Source organism: Capsicum annuum, chromosome 7 (genome assembly GCF_002878395.1).
Source record: "Capsicum annuum cultivar UCD-10X-F1 chromosome 7, UCD10Xv1.1, whole genome shotgun sequence".
Taxonomy (NCBI): domain Eukaryota; kingdom Viridiplantae; phylum Streptophyta; class Magnoliopsida; order Solanales; family Solanaceae; genus Capsicum; species Capsicum annuum.
Genome location: NC_061117.1, coordinates 209,101,113 through 209,118,644, shown reverse-complemented (window position 1 = coordinate 209,118,644; position 17,532 = coordinate 209,101,113). Strand labels below are relative to the sequence as shown.

General features: G+C 31.3%; 1 protein-coding gene and 1 pseudogene across 1 annotated transcript; both read right to left on the bottom strand.

The window, feature by feature from the left end:
* Positions 1 to 8,389: 8,389 nt before the first annotated feature.
* LOC124885882 lies at positions 8,390 to 13,103 on the bottom strand (annotated as a pseudogene).
* Positions 13,103 to 16,048, bottom strand: LOC107878409 (pentatricopeptide repeat-containing protein At3g58590). Its single transcript, XM_016725388.2, has one exon. The coding sequence runs from the start codon at positions 15,799 to 15,801 to the stop codon at positions 13,474 to 13,476; it is 2,328 nt and encodes a 775-aa protein (XP_016580874.1). The 5' UTR covers positions 15,802 to 16,048; the 3' UTR covers positions 13,103 to 13,473.
* Positions 16,049 to 17,532: the final 1,484 nt, after the last annotated feature.

The following is a 17,532-nucleotide window of genomic DNA, read 5'->3' as shown; positions in this document are numbered from 1 at the left end:
TAAAAACCTAAGAAAAGTAAAACAAATACTCCATGGTACATTATTTCTCCTCCCATACTAATAAGAGGAAAAGTTGTCTATCAAATTGTGTCAAAGCAAGCAGCAGGTCATCATACTGATTTGGCAAAATTTTATTGATTATTCCTTGCCTTTATATGGTAAAAGAATAGATTCGAAGATTGATAAATGAGTGTAAGCTTCACTTCATGAAATATTAATTATCCTCCTTTGAGTGAAATTTCTCAACTATAAAAGGAGTCAACAAGTTGACTCTGACACATTAGCTGAGTGATCAAGATAAACATTTCCTCATTCAAGTCATCCGAGTACTCATGAATACCATATATGTTAGCCCTTTTAATTTTTCAATGGAGTGACTTGAATTTTTCGAAAGTTCAAACTTTCATGAACCCACATTTGAATTAGACTATATTTTTCTTATTCGGATATTTTAGTTATTTCTTGAAATTATTTTTTCATGTTTTGAAAAATCGTTATGAATAATATGAATACGCAATTGACAGGTAAAATCTTAAAGGAAAGTTAGCTTTAGAGGTCTTATTTTGTTTAATTGATTCAGCGTACCAAGTAACAAAACTCTTTTTAATGTATTGAAGTAAGAATTCCAGACATTCAATTAAGAATGGCGAGACTCTAATATTTCAGTACCACAATGTTTATTAATTTGTGGCTTAAAAATTTACTAATATGATTTGGAGACTCAATGTCAAATCCGACAAGTGCTTTAGTATCCAACATATGATAGAGACTAAGATGAATAAATATTTTATTAGGTATATTTTCTTCTTTCAAGAAATAATTTTTTTCTTTTTTTATATAATTTAAATGCTTGATGCCAGACACACGTGCAATGCACATATCCTAGATTAGTACTCATATACAATGCTCAAGCTAAAAACCTAAGAAAAGTAAAACAAATACTCCATGGTACACTATTTTTCCTCCCTTACTAATAAGAGAAAAAATAGTCAATCAACTTGTGCCAAAGCAGGCAGCAGGTCAACATACCCGATTTGGCAAAATTTTATTGATTATTCTTTTGCTTTTTATCATAAAAGAATCGATTCAATGTTTGATAAATGAGTGTAAGCTTCACTTCATGAAATATTAATTATCAGCTTTTGAGTGGAATTTATCAATTACAAAAGTAGACAACAAGTTAACTCTTAACACATTATATGAGTGATCAAGGAAAAACATTACCTCATTCAAGTCATCCAACTACTAATGAATACCATATATGTTAGCCCTTTTATTCGTTTTTAATGGAGTGACTTGAATTTTTAGAAAATTCAAACTCTCATGAACCCACATTTGATATGTTTGGTGTAGCACCTCATGTTAATTATGATATTATTGCAAAAGCAGATATTAGGACTCTTGAAGGGAAAAATTATTTTGAACAAAATGAAGCTTGTTTCAATTAATGCTAGAATAATCAAATTCAAAGATTGATAAATGAGTGTAATTCTTCTCTTCGTGGAACATTAAATGTCATATTTTGAACCAAATTCATAAGTATAAAATGACGCAATAACTTGACTCTAATACATCAACTGAATGATCAAAGGAAAATATTACTCCACTCTAAGTCACCAAGTACTCATGAATATCATATATGTTATTCCTTTTCTACTTTTCTCAATAAAGTGGCTTGAATTTCTAGAATGATCAAACTCTCAGAAATTCATATTTGATTTGTTGTTGCTGCTGATGATGGTCATGAGTTTAAGGAGTTCTTATAAAAGGAATTTGCTGCTGTTGAGTGGAATTTGTCAACTATAAAAGGAAACAACAAGTTGACTTTAACACATTAACTGAGTGATCAAAGAAAACATTACCTCATTCAAGTCATCCAACAACTCATGAATACCATATATGTTAGTCCTTTTATTCGTTTTCTATGGAGTGACTTGAATTTTTAGAAAGTTCAAACTCTCATGAACCCACATTTGATATGTTTGGTGTAGCACCTCATGTTAATTATGAGATTATTGGAAAAGTAGATATTTGGACTCTTGAAGGGAAAAATTATTTTGAACAAAATGAAGCCTGTTTCAATTAATGCTAGAATAATTGAATTCAAAAATTGATAAATTAGTGTAATTCTTCTCTTCATGGAACATTAAATGCCGTCTTTTAAATCAAATTCCTAACTATAAAATGTCACAACAACTTGACTCTAATACATCAATTGAGTGATCAAAGGAAAATATTACTCCACTCTAAGTCACCAAGTACTCATGAGTATCATATATGTTAGCCCTTTTTCTTCTTTCCTCAATAAAGTGGCCTGAATTTCTAGAAAGTTCAAACTCTCAGAAATTCATATTTATTTTGTTGTTGTTGCTGATGATGGTCATGAGTCCAAGGAGTTCTTGTCGTCGACGTGGAAGACTATTTTGTTTACTAGAGATGACACACCATTGAGGGTGACCTCCTTGTCTAATGAGTTATCTTCCTGTGATACTTGGTGATGTTGATGATGATGGTCATAATCAACATCACCAAGTGTCACAAGAAGATAACTCATCAAATAAGGAGTCACTCTGCCATCATCAATATCACCAAGTGTCACGGGAAGATAACTTATCGAATAAGGAGTCACTCTCAATGGTGTGTTTTGTCCTTCATTAAAAAACTCCACAATAGACAAAATAGTGTTTCATCATTTTTCAACAAATAATTAATTATTAAAAAATTAAAAAATCTTACAATATATGGTAAGAGCAAAATATATCGAATACTAATATTGATTCTTTTTTTTCTTTTGTAAATGAAAAAAGAGTCTTCAAATATATGGTAAGAGAGAAATTTTAAAATACATGGTAAGAAAAATAAGATAAAAGTACTGATAGAATTTTGGATCAAATTTTTATAACTACTTTACTTTCAAATTTCTTATGATATTATCGTCTAAGTTATATTTATGCTAATAGACTTTGAAATGGTCTTTTTCAACTTTTAGTTAAATATGGTGCATTTTTTTTCGTGTTTTTGGGATACTAGTTTAACCACACGTGTCTCGCACCTGTAATGCTTGATTATTTAAAATTAAATTATTTTATCTGTTGCGGAGATTTTTAATGAAGTGTAAAAGTTTAAATAATTTTTAAAAGATTCTTCACACTTTAATCTAATAATATAAACATAAAAATATATGTTAGAGTAAACACATATATATTTTACATCGCTACTTTTGCATTTGTCATGCAATACCTCTTTCCCTTGCTGTCAGACGCCAAGAGAGACGCATCAATTTGACCATACTTGTGGTACGGTTAATTTTTTTTTCTATATTTAAAATCTTTTGTTATTTTTAAAGTCAAATCTTTACAAAACCATTGATTACATTCTTATTACGTACTTAAAACTTTTTACAATTTGGTACTTCTTAAATTTTTCTTACTGCAATGCTTTTATATTTATTTCTAAATTTTTCAAAACTTTTTAAAATCAAATTTAGTTATGAAAAATGATAACTTCTAATAAGTAAAGATTTTTTCATAACTATATTTAATTAAATTTCAATTCTTAAATATTAGTAAAAATTAGTGAAAAGACGATTTTGTCTAAAACAAAGACTTTTAATGAAGGGCAAAAAATTCAAACAATATTTCTATGGCCCTTCACATTTTTAATCTATTATAGATATAGATATATATATATATATATAGATATAGATTATAGATAGATAAAAAAATTTATAATTAATTTGATTTATAACTCTTTAGTTTTGATTATTTAATTTAGATACATATTCGTGACATGTAATACTTCTAAATCAATTCAAATTCTACCTTATAAGAAAAAAATTTCTACATTCTATATAAGTAATATTTTGAACAAAATTTACAAGAAGCATGCATACGCTTCTTCCACTTTTAGTTTTACTTTTTCTTCACATTTTAGTTTTTAACTCAAGTTGTTTTCAGTGTTGTTTTTCTTTATTTCTTTTAGTTAATAGTTTTAAAGATTATATATGAATTACACATAATTAATAATTGATACTAAATTCTTTATTTTTGATAATTTATGTGTTTTTCTTTCAGTTGAAAATTTGTGATAAAAAAATTGGCGATAAAAACATTATTGTGGAATGAAGTAGCCTATAAAAGTCAAAGGTCTATCTCCTACTTTTAGTTTCTTTTTTTGTTTAAATGTGACTTAGTTTTGATTGTGTTATTAAGCTTTTACCTTAATAAATTATTCGTTAGTATTATAGTTGGATCTTTAACTAAACTTGTTTGTTGAATTTGAAATATACGTTTATAGTGAATCTTGATGTGTTGTGTTTTTATTTGAATGATGAACCTATAAATTTAGGGCTGTAATAGACTCTTTCAATTTAGAGCTTACTAAGGCTTATTGTCTATTATTCCGATTTAGACTTATTAATTTCCGGCTTAAATAATCATAGAGGAGGCTCATTAATGAGGCAAAATTAGAGAAGTTTTAAAACCTAAATTAAAAATAAAACAATTTTGATATTGAGAAAGTAAAATAGTAAAACAAGATAAGTTTACTAGAATGTTTGATTTTTTTTCCCTTATACCCTCTTAATCCGAGAATTGAGTATTACTAAATTTTTAATCGTAGTTACTTACTATCATTTATCAAGTTTCTTTTTTCAAAAAAATAAATAAATAATTGGAAGAATTATGGTTAATAGGTATTAGGTTAAATATAGATCCTAAAAAAGAAAAGTCACTTTCATTAATTATTTAACCCTTCCATTAGTTTTAGCTTGTTTGAAAAATTTGATAGAGTTCAATCACAATTTTTTTTCAAAAAGAATCAGTGACTTCAATGGGATATTGGTAAAAGTTGAGCGGTAATTTAAGGAATTAACTCAAGATGTTCTAATTAAATTTAATTAAATATTAGATTATTCATTTAAATTGGATAACAACAATTAGGACTTTCAAATATTTATAATATTGAAGTTAATTATATTGACAATACACACACATGCAATACCGGTACATCATCTACTCCTTTTGTTCAAAATCAGACAAAGTGATATATTAAGTGTTTTTAGAAGCTGGAAAAGAAGAAGAAAAGTCAAAGATCAAAATGTGATTGGAAGAATATTAGTGGGTTGTTCTAGATAATATTTGTTTATTTCTCTTCCTCTTAAAATGTAAATTGGTCAATGTATTAATGTAAATGCGTCTAATGTATTTGCTGGGTTCACAAATTGTTAGATAACATCAAAAAATTCTTCGACACAACAGAGAGGTTCGTCTCTTTTAAAATTATTCCTCTATATATCCATTTCTGATTAGCTTGATCCTAAATGAATTTTTATTTTATTGCATTATTTAGTTTTAATCAAAAGGTTTAAGGTTTCTCTATTTTCGTTCCGTTTCTTGAATATCATTAATATGGTGTAAATTTGAAGAATGTTTGTATATGAGTTTATGGACTAAGTCATATAAATTAATTATTGTGTAATATAGTGATAATGCATTAAAATATAATTTTTATTAGGATAAAATAACCAAAGTGACGAAAAAGAACATAAATCAACAAATCATTTGTAAAAAAAAAAAAAATCAAATTTTACGTAATATAAGATAGTTTTATTAATTGACATAAAAATTACGTGCGAAGTACGTACACTAAATTAATACACACACACTAGTTTAATCGCATGTGCCTCGCATGTGAATTTTTAATTATTTAAAATTAGATAATTTTATCTATTACGAAGATTTTTAATAAAGTGTAAAAAGTTCAAAACGTATATTTTATTGTAAGCACATATATATTTTACCACCAGAAGTTTTCAAGTGGTTAATTGATTTAATATATTGTAGATGTAGATACAGCTTTATAAACTTTTTAAATCTTTCTTAAAATCAAATTTAGTTGAGTTAAAATTCTTAAACTAATGAAAAAAATATTAATTGTCATTAATTCTGATCACTTCTAATAAGGAAAGGTTTTACTATAAATATATTTAATTAATTTTCAAAAATAGTAAAAAAAAAATGATTTTGTCTAAAGCAAAGATTTTTAATGAAGGGCAAAAATTTCAAACGATATTTTTAAGGCCTTTCACACTTTTTAATATACTAGTTTAATTGCACGTGCCTCGCACATGTAACGTTTGATTATTTAAAATTAAATGATTTGTCTATTGGAGAGATTTTTAATAAAGTATAAAATTTCAAATCACTTTTCAAAATTCTTTCACACTTTAATATAATAATGTAAATATAAACATATACACGTATATATTTTACCACCAGATGTTTAAGTGGTTGATAGATCATCACTTTTGCATTTACCATGTAGTACCTGTTTCCCTTGTTGCCACTGGCTACGAGAGAGACACATCAATTTAATCATATTTATGTTACGATTAATTTTTTATTATATATATATATTTAAAATCTTTCCTTATTTTTAAAGTCAAATCTTTACAAAATTATTGATTATATTCTTATTACATACTTAAAAAAATTTTAAATCTGGTGCTTCTTAAATTTTTCTTATTCTAACGATTTTATTATTATTATTATTATTATTATTATTATTATTATTATTATTATTACTACAGGATCTCTCTAGGCTGGGGTATGCCGCTCAGCCTGCCAGACTATGTAACTATATTGGATTACGCCAAAGTCGGAAAACCGAACCAAAGCACCAACCAAAATATAAAAGAATTTCAAATAATTTAATGACTGTATAGAATCTTTTACCCAAACAAGGGGCCTGTCAGAGATTTAATAACCTTATGTTAAACCCGTGTGTTTAGAAGTTTTAATTGTGCAGAAGTCGCCCTTTTTACATCAGTACAACGGGCTAAAGAGGCACAACATACTAGACGTAGTCACAAAGACAAAGCTAACATAAGTTTATTAAACTCGACTGTACCTCCATTTCGGAACCAAGTCAAGAAACTGTAGAAAAATTCTTTCATATTTTGATAGAGTCTGGATGTTTCATAGTTACCATGTAAACAAAGTTAGATCTTCAACATGATATAAGAAGTCTTTTTAGCCGAACATAATCACAGCTAGACGAGGGAAGGAGTTGTATTAAATGCACACAAATAAGGAAGTAATATGTACCTTAATAGCCGGAAGAAAGGTCTAAAGATATTAACAAACAGTGGCTAGTGCCTTCTTATTTATCTTTGAGATATATTTTACAAGAGAGAGGATTTTTAGAGAGAAGGAAGAGCTTTTGAGATAGAAATTAAAAAGAAAAACTTGCTCCTCTTACAACTGAATAAGGTAGCTTTAAATAAAAAAGAAAAACATCTTGCACAGTACTATGTGGGTCCCTGTGCATAGCATAGTAAAGTTTTTAATAATTTAGCTGCTGGTTCCCGCCTAGTCTTTGCCTTTCCATTTTCTGATAAATGCTTCAGCTTTTTCAATCACTTCATCTGTTTCGCCCATAACTTCTGAAGGTTGGGACTCTGTGATATCTTCAGTGTTTACTTCATCACTTTTCATTGATGTATCTGAGTTTTGATCAACCGTTTGGAGTAATTTATTTCGTACTTCTGCTAAGTATTGTTCTATCATCTCCATTTTATTTTCATCGTGAGCTGATATTCTTCTAGAAACATAATTGAGATTTTTATCTTCAACTAAAATTGATTTTTGAGGAGTCTATTCATATTCAGCAATTTTCTTGACGATATTTTCTCGTTGATCATGTCCATATGTGAGTTTTGTATTTGGATTTTCTCGAGTTAATTTGTCCCAGAAATTACAGTAAGAGACTCTGTATAAAGTAGGAATTTGTTGGCTAGTATAACCTATTTCAACTGACCATCTATGAATCCAAGGGATAGAGAATTCTATGAAGAAATACATTTGGTCACTAGTATCTATCTTACAAATATGTTCAGAAAGGTATAATTCAGTCAAGAAGGGTGAGGATTTTTTCCATGCATGATAAAGAGAAGAATATTCTGAAGGTAATATTTTAACGGTAGGTTCGTGGAAAGTCCACCATTGCACAAATCAATTGGGAATGGGCTCATCAAAAACCTTGGCACAAATTTTTATAAACCATGTATGTTTGTGTTTAATGTTATTATAATATAAAACTTGAGAAAATGCCTTAATATAATCCCAATATATGAATTTATTTGAGACTGTCCCATTGGTCCCATAGGCATAGATTTTTGAGTCATAGATGAAATTCCCCATTCTTCAATAGAAATAAGCCTTTTAACAATTATCTTGGAGTATCCATGTACACCTAGGGTAGTGTCTCCCATCGGACTGTGCTCAAAATTTGCACTGAATGTCTGAACCAAAATATTTTCATAAAAAAATCGTATTTTATATGATTATCCTGTGAAATAAATATTAGTAGTTAAGTATTTTTGGAGTAATCACCATGCTTCTTCAGAATTTTCTTGTCGAGGAATATGCGGATTTTCAGTAAGTAGGATGAGTTCTCTAGCATCCAATTTCTCATATGTGGGTTTATTTTCGGAGTTTTCTTGGACTATAGATGCAAATGAATCTGCAGTTTTTTGCTGATCGGATATATAAGACTGAAGTTGTTTGTCCAAAGGATGATCTTTTGTAATATCTTCCAGATGAATTTAGGAACCAATATTATGAGTTTTTGATGATGATCCTTCCTGGAGAATTTTTGAATTGACCAAAGTTCTATTTCTGTGTTGTAATACCGAAAAATTAGAACTTGCAGAGCTATATGCAGAATTATTTCTATTACCAAAATAAGTAGGGTCTGTTCGTCCTCCATAATATGAAGAGTTTTGACTTCGTCCACCTCTGCCATGTCCTCTGGCTGTTTGCTAGGGTGGATCCATGCTACATCAATAATCAGGAATTTGATTAACATACCATAACATATATTCGAATAGATCTTCATAAAGTGTGTTCTTTGTGATAAGATCATTAATGACCTTCTGTAATATAAGCATGTGCATGTCCGCATTTAAAGGAGTTGCCTTTATAAAAGTGATTTAGAATTTTTGAGAGAAGAAGTGCAGAAAGAGCTTCATTATTCCTTTTAATCCTGTAATTATTAATCACTTAAGTCAATATCAAACCAATAAATATCATTATCAAGAAACTCGTCATGGTTAAGGAATAATTCTCCTTCTATTATACCACGAACCAGATTTTCTAAGATAAGAAAATGAATATCTTCGTCTAAAGGAATGCATTTAATAATAGTAATTATAGTTTTCTCAGAGAGGAAGTACGTGTAAAAATTCATGTTAAACGATTAAATATTCTCGAGATAGAAAATCAGGCAAAGAATTTTCACTACCCTTCTTATATTGTATTGTAAAATCAAAAGGGGCTAATTGAGCTTGCAATCTTGCAAATATTAATTTAGAGGCATCATGTTTAAAGTCTTTGTCAAACATATATTTAACGGATAGAGCATCAGTTTTGACTATGAATTTTTGGTCATACAAATCATCTTGAAATTTTAAAACACATTTTACAATAGTTAGCATTTCATGGGCTACTGTAGCGTATTTTTTCTGGCTTTCGGTCCATTTACCAGAATAAAATCTAATCAAACATTCTGTTTTTGTATGGGAATTAACTTGTTTAAGTATTTTGCTATACCCAATATTCAAAGCATCAGTTTCAACAATCTTTAACCAGTTAGGATTTGCAAGAGATGTACAAGGAAGAGATTGAACTCGTTTTTTAATTAATTTTATCAAATCTGTGTGGACTTGAGTCCAAGGCATTTTGTAATCCTTTTTCAGTCTATCATACAAAGGAACAAAATCTCTAGACAGATTTTTATAAAAAGGAGAAATATAATTAAGATTACCAAGGAATCTTTGCAGCTGTTTTTTATCAGTAATAATATCGGGGAATTTTTTAGCAAATTCTAAAGCTCTTTGTATAGGATCAATAGTACCTTGACAAATGTTGTGTCCTAAAAATCTAATATTTGTCTGTAATAAACTTATTTTTGGTTTAGAGATGACCAAACCATTTTGTATAACAATTTGTTTAAACATATTCAGATATTTAAAATGTGATTCAAGGGTTTTTGAAAATACTAAAATATCATCAATATAGACAATGATAAAATCCATATAGGGCTTGAAAATATCATTCATAATTTTTTGAAATTCAGAAGGAGCATTTTTTAAACCGAAAGGCATAACATTCCATTTCATACTGTCCAAAGGGGACATTAAAAGTAGTTCTATAAGTATGTTCTTTATCAATTTGAATTTGCCAATAACCAGATTTTAAATCAAATTTAGAAAATATGTTAGCATCATATAATCTAGAAAGTAAGTCTTTTTTATTTGGTATAGGATACCTAATCCATTTTAAAACTTTATTCAGAGACTTATAATTGATGACTAGTCGAGGCATACCCCGTTCTTTTTCAGCAGCACTATTGACATAAAAAGCAGTACAAGACCAAGGGGACTTTGAAGGTTTTATAAGACCCTTTTGCAATATACTATCAATTTCTTTTTTACAGAATTCTATTAACTCTGTATTCATTTGACAGGGTCGAGATTTTGTGAGAATTTTTTCTTCACTGAAACCATCTTCATAAGGAAGAGAAACAATATGCTTCTTTCGGTTTCAGAAAGCATTTGGGTGATCAGCACAAATATCAACAATCAATTGATTAGAAATTATTTTTATTCTTTCTTGGATCTTTACAAAATTTAGTGTATCAAGAATATTAATACTTATCAGCTCTAATTGTAAGAAATTGACCTGCCTTTGCTTCATACCAATAAGAGCATTTATATCTCTTGTTACAGGATTAGTAACAAAAGGATAGGAGATTTGTTTATTTTTTATAGGTAGCCTTAAAACCATTCGCATCGATATGTGTATAAGGATAAATAGCATTTATAAAAGGTGTTCCTAAAATAATAGGAGGATATAACTGGGTTTTTTACCAAAAAGAAGAAATGTGGAATGTAGACTTTATTTCGACATATATGAGTATACGGCAATTTATGGTTGATGTCAAGACTATGACCAGATGCAGACTTAATTATGTGAGTAGTTTTTCAAAATATCTGGTTGGAATTAAACCTTCTTGAATGCAGCTGACATCAACACCACTATCAATCATAGCAATATTAGTGATAGAAAATTCCCTATTAATCAGAATAGTGCAATTTATATACCATTTATGAGCAGTAACTAGTTGCATCATACCTAAGAAATAATCTCTTTTCAAATCATCTTTTAGACTAAGTTTATCTATTTCAGAATCTTTAGAGTTTTCAAAATCCTTTTCCTTTCCTTTTGAAGTAAAAGAAATAGTATTTTCAGGAATGTCAGAAATTTTTTCTTCAATTTTCAAAATCCTATGATTGGAGATCATCTGTTTTTATTTTAAAGAACTAATTTCCTTATTTAATTTTTCAACTTGTATTTTTAAATCATCAAAGGTAGTATCTCTACCTGGAGTTTGACTCAACGCAAGACCTCGATTAACCTCAGCTAAAGAATAAGACATATGATAATTATCAGAAGAATTATCTTTAGAAATACTAGCAGTATTAGAAGAAGTGTTTTGAGTAGCAAAATTAAGAATTTTTGCACGTAGTTTTTCATCTGTAACTTCTTTCAGTAATTCAAGGACATTATCAGCAGTAAGAGTCTGAATATTTAAATCAAGATCTTCAAATTGCTCTTCAAGTTTATACATCATTTCGTCACAATTACAAGTATCATTATCACAATCATTGCATTTATTAACCTGATCGGGTTCACTACCAGAATTAGGTAGTTCAAAATTATTTCAGATGTAGAATCATAATCAGATTCAAAACCAGAAGTATATAATAAACCATAGACTTGGTCATGCACTTCCTCAGAAAGTCCTAAGGACTTGAGTTTTTGTAACTCACAGTTTTGAGCTATATGACCATATGGGTTGCACCTATAGCACTTGATTTTTGCTAACTCTCTTTTGGATCTATTTTTCGTAAATCTGGTAGACTTACGTTAGGATTTTCTTGTTTCACGATCTTCTTTGGTTCTATGCCTAGAACGTTTCTTTCTATAGGATTTATCAGACTTAGAATATCTTTGAGTTTTTCTTGCTACCGATTTATCCATACCAAATTGTTTACAAAAATCTCCTAATTGGGATTTTTCTTTGAGTTTGTCAAGCTTAATCTGTCTGTCTAATTTTAGCTCATTGCAAAGGGCTAAACCCTCTTGAGTACAAGCTACAATAAGCTGACCATAAGTTTTTTCTAAATACTGGACCTCGCCATAGGATCCTCTAAGTGTTTTTCCAACTCTTTCAGCAAATAAAGGGGGAAGACCATCAATGAATTTTTCTTTCCGATGGTCATACTTACTTTCGGGTAAATCCATAACCCTACTAAGAAAGGTGTCTTTATACCATCTATATTCTCCTAAATGTTTGCATTTTAAACCATTAAGAAGAATTCTAATATTTTCATACTGATTGGTAAATCTACCTTCAAAATGTTCAATAATTGTAAGCATAAGGGTATAGACAACATCTGGTCGTCCTGCCCGAAGCGGTCGGCCTAAATTGTCTTTTCCTGGTTTATCATTAGTGGCAGTAAAAATAACCTCGCGTTTATCATCGTCTAGGAAATTATCCCACCAGCCTCGAAGCTGGCCAGTAAAGCCCACAACAATCATTTTGCAAATTGTTGGGTCAGTATGATTGGCCCGATTCTCTGCTGATGCAGTGGCTGTGGCAATAGTAGAGTACATAGACATACGATGGATAAGAATAGAGATTTTACAATCCATCAATATTCCATTCATAAATAGCTTCTCCACTATAAGAAGTATTTGTTTGATTCCAATCCCTTTCCTCTATCAGAACATCTTGAAGAGTTGGACTGGATAATACGCAGTAGACATACGGGGAATGTCAGCATATTTTTTCCCCGGTTGCTTTCTAATCATACCTTTGAGCTTATTTAGCTCGGAAGAGATAGTATCTCCTACGTTTTGAGTAGATTCTATATTATCAGCAAAATTAGACTCGAGTTTTTGCACAAAATCATCAGATACATTAATAGGTTGTATGTTTAAACGAGAGAATTTTTTATCTAAAAGTTTTTCTAATTGATCAAATTGAGAAATTTTTCAAATCCTTCAATTTCAGGCGGTCTTTGGATACAAGGTTGCGATAAAATATATCCTTCTTCTTCTTTGGTTTCGGAAGTAGAAGGAATGTTAGAGGAATCCATTCGCTCACTAAGTTTTTTAACTAACTCAATTAATTCGTCAAGTTTTTTATCAAGAGAAGAAATATGTTCTCCTAAAACTTTAACATAAAGACTCAAATAATTATTTTGCGTGATAAGGTTATTTATTTCAGAAACAGTTATTTTTCCAACATCCTTATCAACAAACTTTTGAAAAGCAGAAAAAGTCATTCCAGTATTATTAGGTAATATAAAGGAAGATTGAGGAGGATACATTGCTTGAGAATATTTTATGAAGCAAGAGCGCGAGAGTCGTCTATGCTTCTCTTTTTCTTGCAGCCTTCCAAGAAAATGCGCCATATTAGAGCATTTGGAGGGAAAGGCATTCCAGTTATCAACTGCTCGGCTTCTCTCAGATAGGCATACCTAGCCAGCAAGTCCACTGCGATAAGATAGTGATCCATCTCTGGTTCTATCCCATATTTCCCTTTCATCTGTCCGAACAATTCCATCCCTTCTTTCACTAATCCAACGTGTCTACATGCTGAAAGCATAGCTACGAAAGCAACCTTATCAGGTTTAATCCCTGTCATATCCATCTCCTTGAATTTCTCCAATGCGTTGTATGCATAACCGTGCAGTCCAAGGGCTGAAACAATGGCTGTCCATGAGATCACATTTCTAGTTGTCATTTCATTGAAGATCTTGATAGAGCTAGCAAGACTTCCACATTTTCCATACATGTCAATCATGATATTGCAGACAAATGTGTCACAACGGTTAGAATCAGTCTTAATAATAAGGCCATGAAGTGAACTACCTAGACCGAGGTTACAAAGCTTGGTGCAAACACTAAACAGGCTAACATATGTGTATTTATCAGGAGAGACCCTAGCTATCCTCATGTGACCAAGAAGTTCAAAAACTTCTTCGTAATCACCATTTCGAGAACAGGCTGCAATCAAAATATTCCAAGATACAGTATCCGGATTTTCAAGGTCAGAAAACAACTCTTGAGTCTTATCAAATTGCCCGTTTCTGTTATAAATATTTGCAATCACATTGGATGCAGCAACAGTAAGCGGCATGTCATTGGTAGTGACAAACTTTAGGGCATCATCAACTGAACTATTTTTTGCATATGAAGAAATGAGACTGCTAGAGACATAATCATTATCAATGTAACCCATTTTTATGGACATGGAATGGAGCTGAAGTATCTCCAAGAGCTTAGACGATTTCACAACAATAGAAAAAGAAAATTCAGTTGGATGACAACCCGAGTGAATCATTTGTCGAAGCAGTGAAATAGCATAAGAGGAACCTTTACTCGAGTAACCCAACATCAAAGTATTCCAAGAAACCACATTCTTCTCGGATATTTCATCAAAGCAAACATTAGCATCATCCAATTTATCACATTTAACATAAAAGTCAAGTAAAGCACTACCGACATAGACATCAGAATCAAACTTTCTCTGGATCACTTTCGCATGGATGGACTCCCCAAGCAATCGAAAGTGCTGGCTACTGCAGCAGTTTAGGGCACTCACATAAGTCGTATCATTAGGCAATACACCACTTAAACACATTTTCCTGAAAACAACCAACGCTCTATCCGCTCTTTCACTTTTCGCCATTGCACCAACCATAGTATTCCACGACACAACATCCTTAACAGGAACATCCTCAAACATCTTCTCTGCCATGCGTATGTCAGAGCATTTTGCATACAAGTTAATCAATGAATTACTCATTGAAACAGAAAAATTCAATCCATTTTTCACTACCATCCCATGTACTTGTTCCCCTAATATTAAATCAAGTTCCCCAACAAAACCAGCCAATATACCCACGAAAGTGCTCTCGGAAGGATCCATTCCACTCCTTATTAACTTCCTTAACACCATCATGGACTCCTCAACACATTCATATTTTCCAAGCAACGATATCATACAATTCAAGGTCACCAAATTCTTTTTAGGCATTTCGTCGAAAAACTGCATAGCTTCATCTAAGCATCCTTGCCTACCAAGTAAACCCAATAATGCAGTCCCTGTGACGGCATCAACATAAAAAAGACCAAATTTTTCTGCCAATGCTTGCAACTGAAATCCTTGAAAAATATCCAAGAACTCACAACCCAAAATCCCACCAAAAGTAAACTGAGTCGGTAGATATCCACAACCCCTCATCTCAGAAAACAATTTCCAAGCCTCAAATAAACTTCCATTGCGACTATAAGCACTTATTATTGTATTATATGACGCAACACTTCTCTTAGACATATTATCAAACACATGGCGTGCAATGCGGATATCGCCGAATGTAGAATACTTTGACATGATGGTGTTATTTGCCAAAAATGGTTGAGTTGGGTCTGGCCCCATTGTGATGGTGAGTGCGTGAAGAGCTTTGGCGGCTTCGAGGGATTGAACCCTATCTGGTTCTTGAAGTAACTGAATGAGCCTTTGGTGTTTGATGTTTTGTCCATGAAAAGTTTGGTGGGATACAAGATTTATAGGGGAGGTTGATAAGCGAAGTTTCGAAGCATAAGAGAAATACTTTTGGACGTTAGAATGACTCGAAATGCTTGACGCTGAAATAATGTTCCTCATGCAGGTGCTGAGTCAATAGAATGGGTGGTCTAAAGCCAAAAATTTAAAATAGATTTTAAGTTTACTTCAACATGATACATTTATGTGCAAAAAGGGCACTTACCTATAAAGTTCTAAAATACAATTGTATGTCTATTACAACAATCCAATCGTTTAGTCATTTCAATCTCTGTCTTTGAGTCACGTCTACAAATTTAACTGTGTTATTTTGAGGGTAAACAACTTGCATGACGGCTAAATTATGCTTAAGTCCTCAAATTTAACACAAATGTACCCACCCCATTTCTGATATCAAAGGCAGAATGGGCAGATCAATATTCTGTACAGCAACATTCACTACTAAAAATGCGAGTTTCTAATGGAAAATCTGTCGACAATGTTTCCAACGAGCCAATTTCCTTAGAATAATACAAATACGACAGTATCATACCATGGTCTTAATACTACTTAAGAAGAAAAGTGAAAATGCAAGCATTAGCACCATTAGATATCCATCTAATACAAATAATATTGATTCAAATTTCTTATTTTCCCTTCAATGACATCGACTCATTCATTAAACAAGATGAGAGTCACTAGATATTCATGTATTAATGATGTTTGGGGTCAGGTCCTCCAGGACTACGTCGCATTGTCTTGTATCTTCTTCGCTGGCTTTCACCTCCGCCATAATAATGTACCTCGAGAGCTTTCTTTCTCTCGAAATAAACCAGAAAAGGTTCAGTTAAGCTTCGTCTCTGCTCCATAGACCGAGCAATATTTGAGCATTGCACCATTATCAGCACTACAATTAAAAAGACATACATTTTCCCCTGATACATTGACCTAATTGGTGTAAATACTTATGTAATTACTCTTGGGTAGCCTAGTTTGCAAGGACTAAGTCTCCAATACCCATATATATATTGAGATGATTTTCAAGTAGCTTTATATGATGCTCAAACAAAATGGGAGGATTATGCGCCATGACGAATTTGTTTTTCTTATATTTATGTGGCCACTTGTTAAGTTATAGGATGACTATGAAATAAAACTTTTTTGGCTTAACATTCCTTTGCAAGGCATCGAAGGGTCAACTTCTATATATTCGTCCTTTAACATAAGCTATTTTTTCAGTCCATAAAAGTCGTATATCTTTAATTTTGCAAGTGGTCTATGACCATCAATTTGATTTGTCAAATTCGACTTTTTGGGTTAGTGACCACAGCCTCCATTCAAGATTCTGGATTCTTGAATCTTGTCTGATACAATACTACTGTGTTTTGAGATAGAAAATTGATGTACTACTCCGATATACTTCAGGAAAGAAAGTTGACGTTGGATTTACCAGTGACTGCTTTAGCTCTATGTATTATCTGTTCTGTGTACACTCGAAAAAAGTCTCATATATCATTACGAGTATCCTTACATGTTATTTTGTTACTAATTTTTTCAACTATCAATATGATACTTCGTTCGCACACACCAACAATCTCCTGTAAGCACTAAGTTCCACTCACGGCACATCATCACAGTTCACGGGTCTATTCCAAGATTCACTGTGTACCACCTACATGATCGAGCATTTTTGGCCAACTCAGAGCTAGTTTCTTCTTGTGAGTGAGCATTTTTAAGCTACTTGTGGCAGGGTAAAGGCAATAAACCGAGTTTCATGGTATCACTCTGTCATTTTCATACTCGTCTATTGAACTATTGACTTCAAAACCAATTGTTAGGATACTGAAGTTTTGA

Bases quoted from the DNA above. Each gene is read 5' to 3' on its own strand.
- LOC107878409 (XM_016725388.2), bottom strand. From the start codon at position 15,801: ATGAGGAACATTATTTCAGCGTCAAGCATTTCGAGTCATTCTAACGTC.